The sequence below is a fragment of the Enoplosus armatus genome, chromosome 2 (assembly GCF_043641665.1).
Source record: "Enoplosus armatus isolate fEnoArm2 chromosome 2, fEnoArm2.hap1, whole genome shotgun sequence".
In the NCBI taxonomy this organism is placed as follows: Eukaryota; Metazoa; Chordata; class Actinopteri; order Centrarchiformes; family Enoplosidae; genus Enoplosus; species Enoplosus armatus.
Genome location: NC_092181.1, coordinates 2802616 through 2810620, shown reverse-complemented (window position 1 = coordinate 2810620; position 8005 = coordinate 2802616). Strand labels below are relative to the sequence as shown.

General features: G+C 45.3%; 1 protein-coding gene across 1 annotated transcript; it reads left to right on the top strand.

Moving 5' to 3' along the window:
• LOC139302877 (peroxisome proliferator-activated receptor gamma coactivator-related protein 1) lies at positions 1–7207 on the top strand. Its single transcript, XM_070926508.1, has 12 exons — positions 1–81; positions 1452–1556; positions 1795–1938; positions 2280–3375; positions 3886–3993; positions 4132–4168; positions 4465–5187; positions 5278–5511; positions 5648–5705; positions 5802–5923; positions 6049–6200; positions 6808–7207. The coding sequence occupies exons 1-12, from the start codon at positions 1–3 to the stop codon at positions 6912–6914; spliced, it is 2967 nt and encodes a 988-aa protein (XP_070782609.1). The 3' UTR covers positions 6915–7207.
• Positions 7208–8005: the final 798 nt, after the last annotated feature.

The window sequence follows — 8005 nt, the reverse complement described above, 5'->3', positions numbered from 1 at the left end:
ATGGCGGCGCGGTGGAGGGGGAAAGACGGGGATTTACATGCCGGCAACAGCGACTTTCTGGCCAGCAACACCCCTAACGAGGTACCGGTTTGCTCGTTTGAGCTAATTTGACATCAAAATAGCCGCGTGCGAGCGGGTTTGGGTGATCGAATAGCAGGCGCGCGAGGCCACATGCGGGCATGGCGACACGTGGCTGAAACAGGGTCGTAACGTTACTACGACTGAGGTGGGGGGGCAGGCAGGAGGCTGAGCTGGTCCACCTGTCTGCCATTTGGCTGGCGCAGCCACGGAGACATGTTGATGACAGGTCACTTAATGCCGTTCTGTTCGTCTGTAACATCATAGTCTGCACCGGCGAGGACTGACAGCTGACAGGCAGACCGGCTCACTTCCTCCAGAGTACAAGATGTTCAGATCAGGCTGCACCCTCAGCGCTGTCTTTTTTTTTCTTTGACAATACTCCAGCTGTACAGTCCTTGTTTTGCCGTCTCAAGCTTAATTATAAGTTGTTTCGAGGCAGGCACAGGGGTAAACTTGCTTTACTGCCACCTCACAGTGTATAAATGTATAAATGCCTTGTTACGGTAGGACAGGCCCTGAGAGCGCTTGTTTTAACTTCCCAGAGATGGTGTCAAGGTTGGTACCAGCCTCCTGTCCCCTCAGTCTGCCTCCTACTTCCTTGCACACTTATATCCTAATAAATCTTTGGCAGAGTGAGACGTTGCTCTTCTGACAGCCTGCCTGCTGGTCTTTCTACATGAAAACATACATGTTCCCGGTGAGGGGTAAGCATAGTCATTCAGATTTATATTCAGATATGTCTGCAGTTGTCTTTTTTTTTGTAGAGTTGAAACGATTACTCGATTAAGCAGCTTCAGTTGAATGACAGATAGTCCCTCTTCAGCAAAAATGGCAAATTCACTGGTTACAGCTTCTCAAATGTTGGTTTTCGTAGCCAACAGCGATAGTATCTATCTATTATTCTACTATTATTATTATTCTACTATTTACTAACTAAATTATTTGTATAACTTCAGCATTTTTCACAATTTTCTGACATTTTATCGACCAAATGATTATTGGCTTAATCAAACAAGTTGTTTTGCCTGACAGTTTTGTTGTATTTATTTATTTATTTGTTGGATGTCATTCTAACTTGCATAAAAGATGTCGCCCTAACAGTGTATTTCTTTTGCTCATTGTTTAATAAACATTAAGCATCAGCCCAGCCTGCTGTTTTGTTGAAGATGTATTTGAAGCACTGTCAGAATTGGCTCTTCCTGTTTATTAAGTTCATTTTGAGCTTGTTGCGTCCTGTGGCCCGGCTTCTGGTCACACTCTGAGGAAGGAGTGCATTGTGAGCAGAAGGAAGGGATAGACCAGATCAGCGTGCATGTCAAATTCACAACACATGGGTGTAATGTAATACTTGTGTGTTTGTGTCTCTGCAGTCCGCCCTGAGTCGACGTGATGTGGAAGGCGTGGAGATGGACACGCGGTCCTGCATGGATCACTCAATCCTGGCCATTTTTGAAGACTCCACTGTTGCATCAGAGGTCAGAGTTAAAGCAAATATATATATGAATCACTGCATATTACCACGATAAACCATGCTGAGGAGCATTTCTGGGAGTTGCCCAGGACTGTGGCCTTTGTTCATTAGACATTTTATTTTTTTATTCACTTTTCTTATGTTGACTCTCCTTTGGGGTCCAAAGTTGACACTTACCACAAGTTGGTAGAATATGAATTTGGCATATAAATCTGGATTCTGGTGCCCCTTTTCAGGATAAGAGTGGAGTGGAGGAAGAGAGTGCGACCCTGCTGTCGGCCCTGACCGAGATGCTGGACAGTGTGGAGGATGACAACGGGACACCTTTCGACACCCTGCCAGACACCAAGCTCCTCACCCACCCAGAGCACAGGGACAACTCAGTGGTGGGTGCACACTCAGGAACAAGAAACACAAGCCCAAAATAACTTATTTGTAAACAATAATTACTTAATAATAATTAGTTAAAATGTATTACCCAAAATCCACTCCATTGCTTTGCAGTGGTACTTCCTCATGATGGTAGAAAGCCGCTTTAGCAGGACTTGATAACTTAGATAAAGATGAGCAACATACCCTGAAAACTGAACTGAACATGCATCAACACAATAGTGAAGTACCTACAAAACAGACTTGTGAAATATGCAATGTCCCATTATTAACCCTTTCTGCTGACAAAAGATTAGACTCTCAAGATCTAACTGTTTTCTGTCTCTCGTCTCTTTAGGAACCATCACTCGCTGACCGATGTAGACCAAGATCCAAATCACCAAACGTAACATTCACAATCAAGGTTGGAGGAGAAAAAGAAGACAAGAGCAAAATAGAGAGAAGAAGCCCTCCACAGCTGTTCAAACAACAAAGTCAAACACTGTTTCACTCCAAGAATAAGAAAGCAGAGGCTGAAGTCGAGGTCTTCACCTCAACTTCTCTCGTCAACCTGGTGAAGCTCATGCACCCCTACTGTCTGAAGCTGCATGTGGAAGAGGAGGGGGACAAACTGAGGAGAAAGCACACGCTCTTCTCTCAGGAAGAGGTGTGGAAGTATGAGAGACCCACTGAAGAGTGTGATGAAGAGATAAACGTTGTGTCTGATGACGAGGTAACTGTGACAGAGACAAAGGAGGAAGAAGAGGGACATGAAAAGAGCGCTGATTGCAAAATCTTGAAGAGTGTGTTGCTGAATGGAACCTCATCCAGAGCTCCACCATCCAGAGAGAAGAAGAGGGTGAGCTTCGGCCTCATTCAAGTGGCAAGGGGATTGAACCAGAAAAACCTCACAAGCGGGCACACAAGTGAAACTGTGCTGGTTCCAGAAGCACTTGAAAAACCAGCTGGCTCAGCACCTGAACGCCAAACGCCGTCCTCAGAAGGGAGCAGTAACGAGACTGAGGTCCTGCCACCTAAAGGTGAGACAAAGGCCAAGTCACTCAGCCTCCAACAGTACAGACAGCTGCGCCAAAAGAGACAGCCCCTGGTGGAGAAACAGAGGAACTACACCACCAAGTGGCCCCGTGTTTCGGAGCCCCCCAAGGAGCTGACCCCCATCCTCTGTTTACAGGGACAAAGCTGTGGACCAAAGACAGCACACCATTATCCAGATGGTAGAAGAAGTGGTGCTGATCAGCTCCATAGATCTCAAACTCCTGGTTACAAGACCCATCAGACCTCTGCTCCGCCCAGGCCCCATCCCCCAGAGGCCAACCCATCCACTCATCTACGTCGCAGCGGATTAAAGCGCCCCAGGACTGAATCCAAAATCAGCTCCCATGCTAGTCCGCTGCTAGACGTCACGGCTAACACAGACGTCATTGTGCTTGAAGGCACAAAAAGTCCAGTAAAGAAACCAACACTGCTCAGTAGTGATCCCCCAAATCCTGTTCTCCTCCCCCTGCCAGTTAGCCAAACAACATCACCATCCTCTGACCATTCCTCCTCAGAGTCCAAAGTAGAGTTCCTCAACAGAGACTCCAACCTTGACAGCACTAGACACTTTCAAGAAATCCAACATGAATCCTCAGGCACACCTTTTCAACAAAAGCCATCCTCCTTAGGGCCAAAGCCAAAGGTGTTACTAAACCAGGACTGCAGCACCCTGTTTCAGGAAATAAAAAACAAGTTCACTGAGATAGCTTCAGGTGTCTCCTCTAGATCTCCAGCACAATGTGCAACCACAACCACATCTTCCTCAGGGAGCAAGAAACTACAGCCTCAAAAATGCAGCCCGAACCAGACGAAAGAAACCAAGCTGGAACCAAAGACTCCTCTCTCACCAAGTCCAGATACAGTGAGCCAAATGAACTGTCCTTCCCTCACACCATTGTCTCGCATAGATGCTCCCATACCAGTGAAGGAGACATTGTCAGAGGTTCCTCCCAGTAAATCCCCTCCTGAGGAACCAGCACCTACTCTTGAGTTTGGCTGTGCTGCAGCTGACTCAGGTAAACTATTGAGACATGGCCGTTCAATCTGACGCAATGAAGGCACTAAAGCTACATGTCTTTCACTGTGATGATGGGTTAGGGTTAGAAGAAATGAGCATTATCCTCCAAAGTAATCTTTTCATGTTTGTTCTTCAGGAATTGAAGCTCCTGATCTGACCAGCCTGCTGGAGCAGTTTGAGGAGACACAAGGTGAGTGACCAGATCACTGACAGCACTGTATTGTTGGATGCTCATGTCCGCTCTTGTATAACCTCTTTTTATTCTTCTTCCTCCAGCTAAAGAGGAGAGAGTGTGTGAGCCCACACTTGTTAGTGCTATTTCACCATCAAACCTACCAACACATGGACTCTTGGACAGAACTCAGCCTGTAGGAACAGAAAGAGCCTCCAGATTCGTACTGACGCCCCCCGTGGAACCACTTAAGCCTTTAAGCACTTCAGAATCACCTGGGACCCCAAAAACCCTCAGGAATTTACCGCATCTTCAAATGTCGGAGAGTGTGGACATCCCAGAGCCCTTCGGCACTGACATCATCCTCAGCACTCAACAAGAACTGCCAGCAAGACGCAAAATTCCTCCATCCAAGGCCATTCAGATAATTGACCCCCGTCCTCTACCGTCCAAGAAGGCTCACGCTAACCTCTCAGAGTTTCCTGCTGCTCACACCTCTGCTCACATGTATTCATCTATAACCTCCGATCACGATTACTGCGGGCCTGTAGACCGCTTACTTACAGGTGCTACTCAGCGTAACAGAGCCTCTAAACTCAAGGATTTTTCTAAAAGCACCGATGAATTGCAGGTGACCACCCACGGCTCAAGTGCTGCTGCTGAATGCAACAAACAGACCTCCATCGGTGAAGTTAGCACCACCATGATGGCTGTTAATACCTCTGCAAAGTCTGTGATGCAAGCCAGGACCAGATCAGAGACCAACCCGTCCACAGATAAAGTCCTGTCGCTCTCAGACAGCACTGCCACAGAGCAGAGAGACTGTAGTGGTGCAGCTGAACACCAGACAGCCCCGTGCGCTCTCCCTACACCTCCACCCAGCCCTCCCACCAGAGGGAGGGAGAAAAGGAGATATCGGAGAAGATCCCCTCGTTCAGACTCCAGCTCCAGCTCTTTTTCCAACTCCTTGTCGCCATCCTCCTCATCCAGCTCCTCATCTCCCTCTCCGAAAAGACGAAAGTAATCGTCTTCAGTTGTTCATGCTCAGTATGTGTCTCTATTTGTCCTCTTTGTGCATCACTACTAATCCTCAATTTGTCCGTCTTGCAGGCACTGTCACAAGCGCTCCGAAAGCAGTTCATGTTCGTCGTCCTCCTCTCGCTCCATTTCCCGCTCCCCACCTCGGCGCTACAGGTGGTCTTACTCCAGATCGAGATGCAGCAGGTCGAGATCTAGATCTTGGTCCCAGTCTAGGTCCCCATCCAGATCCCGATCACCATCCCCTCGGATTTGCCGTAGGAAGTGGAGAGATGTTTACAGGTCAGTTAATATTGGTACTTACTCGTAGACGTTTGATTAGAAAAATAAAAATAAAACGTAAAGGTTCCTCTTGCGTCTCTTTCTGGCTTCACTGAGTTTGATGAGTGTAATCTCAGTCTCTGTGTCCTCTCATCCCAACTCATCATCCCTACAGCAGCAGAGAGTCCAGGAAGCTCAGGAGAGAGCATGAGATGAGGATTCAGAAACTTAAAGCCATAGTGAGTAAAGGATTACTGACTGATGTCAGCTGATGTGTTTGAGGTTTCTTGGTCGAGTAGGGAGTGGTGAGTAATTCTAAAAATCCTCTCATGCAGGACGAGCGCAGGGTGGTGTATGTCGGCCGCATCTGCAGGTCGATGACACACGACGAACTGAGGGAGCGCTTCACTCAATTCGGAGAAGTAGACTGTGTGTCACTTCACTTTAGAGAGGGAGGGTAAGCATGCACAATGCAAATCATGTTTTAAAAAGCTTTTATTGCCTTTTACAGTGTATTTGTACCGTTAATCTGCATTTATCAGTATTAAAAGTAGTAAACTCCTGCACCGTTGCTTCCCATAGTGACCACTACGGCTTTGTCACATTCTACAACATGGAAGATGCTTTTGCAGCCATTGATAATGGCAGCAAACTACGGAAGCCTGATGAGCTGCCATTTGACATCTGCTTTGGTGGAAGAAGGCAGTTCTGTAATTCTCACTACGCTGACCTCGGTGAGACTCAAAACCACAAAGTCAAGTACATCGCTGTAGTGCTGTTGTTTAACTATTTATATTTTTACTCTTGGCATACCCTGTCAAAGCCCCGTTGCAAGCTGCACCATAGAAACCGTAATATAATATTAATGGTAGAATGTGAATTAATTGATACAATCCTGAGCCAGGTTTCCATCCAAATGTAGAGCAATTGTAAACAGATTTCCAGGAAATCGGCAAAAGTAAATGCCAATTAATGCGCCTCTCCATCCACTATTGTTATGTCAATATTAGGAGTTGAGTGCACTGGGATAAGCAGTTGGTGGCATTGATTCTCCACCCATTAAACCAAAGACTTTTTCAAAAATGCACATAAAAACATTTGGATTGAAACACATTAATATTAATGCACTTACGGCCTTAGAACTTAGTGTAGAGTTGAATCAGCACCTTTCTGACAGAGCCAATGTAAACTGAGCATTATAAAACATAAGAGATGAGATTTCATAACAACGACAAAAAGAAGAAATTGTAGTCGTAAGCTTTCAGTTGTAAGGGCTGCTGTGTTAAGTACTTTGTACATTGAACAAAACAGTGAGCCTGTAAACGTCCCTCTCCTCCGTAGATGCAAACAGAGATGCAGATGCAGACCCGTCTCCTGCCAAGAGCAGGGTTGAGGACCTGGACTTTGATTCGTTGCTGAAACAGGCCCAGAGAGGACTTAAGAGGTAGCAGAGCTGTGTGGGAGGACAAGAACACCGAGCTGGATGTGGCAGGGATGAAAAGAAAGTTGTTCTAATGAACATCAGAGCCTTATGCTCGCACTTATGTAGCAAACGTTTGCATGTTTTCATGTTTTGACTCTAATATGCATGCAGTTTCTGATGTGTACAGTTCATATGTACAAATATGTAGCACTGTTCATTTGATAACATGTTCTTAGTGGAACCCACTAAAGATTAATTTTGCATTCCATAACACTGATAACGTTTTTTATATTTGTATCTGAAAAATAAAGGCTGTTTATTGTGTTTCTTGATGAGCTATCAACTTTAGTATATTTGGTTTATGAAATCCAAAGTATTAGTTATATCTGTGCCTGACGAGTCAACCTGCACTGCCACAGTACAAGTCCGACCTATAAGCTAGTATAATTCTCACGATCTCTAGCCTGCAAAATATTGCGGGGCAACGCAAACATTTATTGCGAGGGAACTGACTTAGAACCTCTTTTAAGATTATATGTTTATTTCTATTTATCTGCTACCTTCAGACCCTCAGCAGCCTCATTCCCATCCTTTATGGAGTCAGCAGCTTTATTTACGCTCACCACATGTGTGTTTGGGTGCTTGAAGTCTGTCCTATCACATGCCAGTGACATATAATGTGGATGTAATTTTGTCATTCCCAATATTAGGTTATGTTTTGACCTCTGTTCTTTCAATAGACATTTCTCATGACAGACATAATGAATTGTCAATCACAGGTGTGACTAATAACATTAGTTATAAATGTATTCATACTCAGGCTCATTTGTCATGGCTTTGTAGCACATCTAAATGAAACAGCTGTCGTTAATGTTATTAATTACACCTGTGTCTTTCCTGCAATGGCATATTAAAATGTCTCCAGATCCACGCAACCTTTAACATTCCCTGAACTCTATATACTGACATCTTTAGGTTTTTCCCTCATTTTTACTGGAGGTCGTCATTTGATGATGTAATTGTCATTAAATACAAACAGTGATTGCAGTGATCTATGGGATGTGTGAGGTTCAAGACATGCAGAAGTACAGAGGCCATTTAAAGTCCCCCTCCACT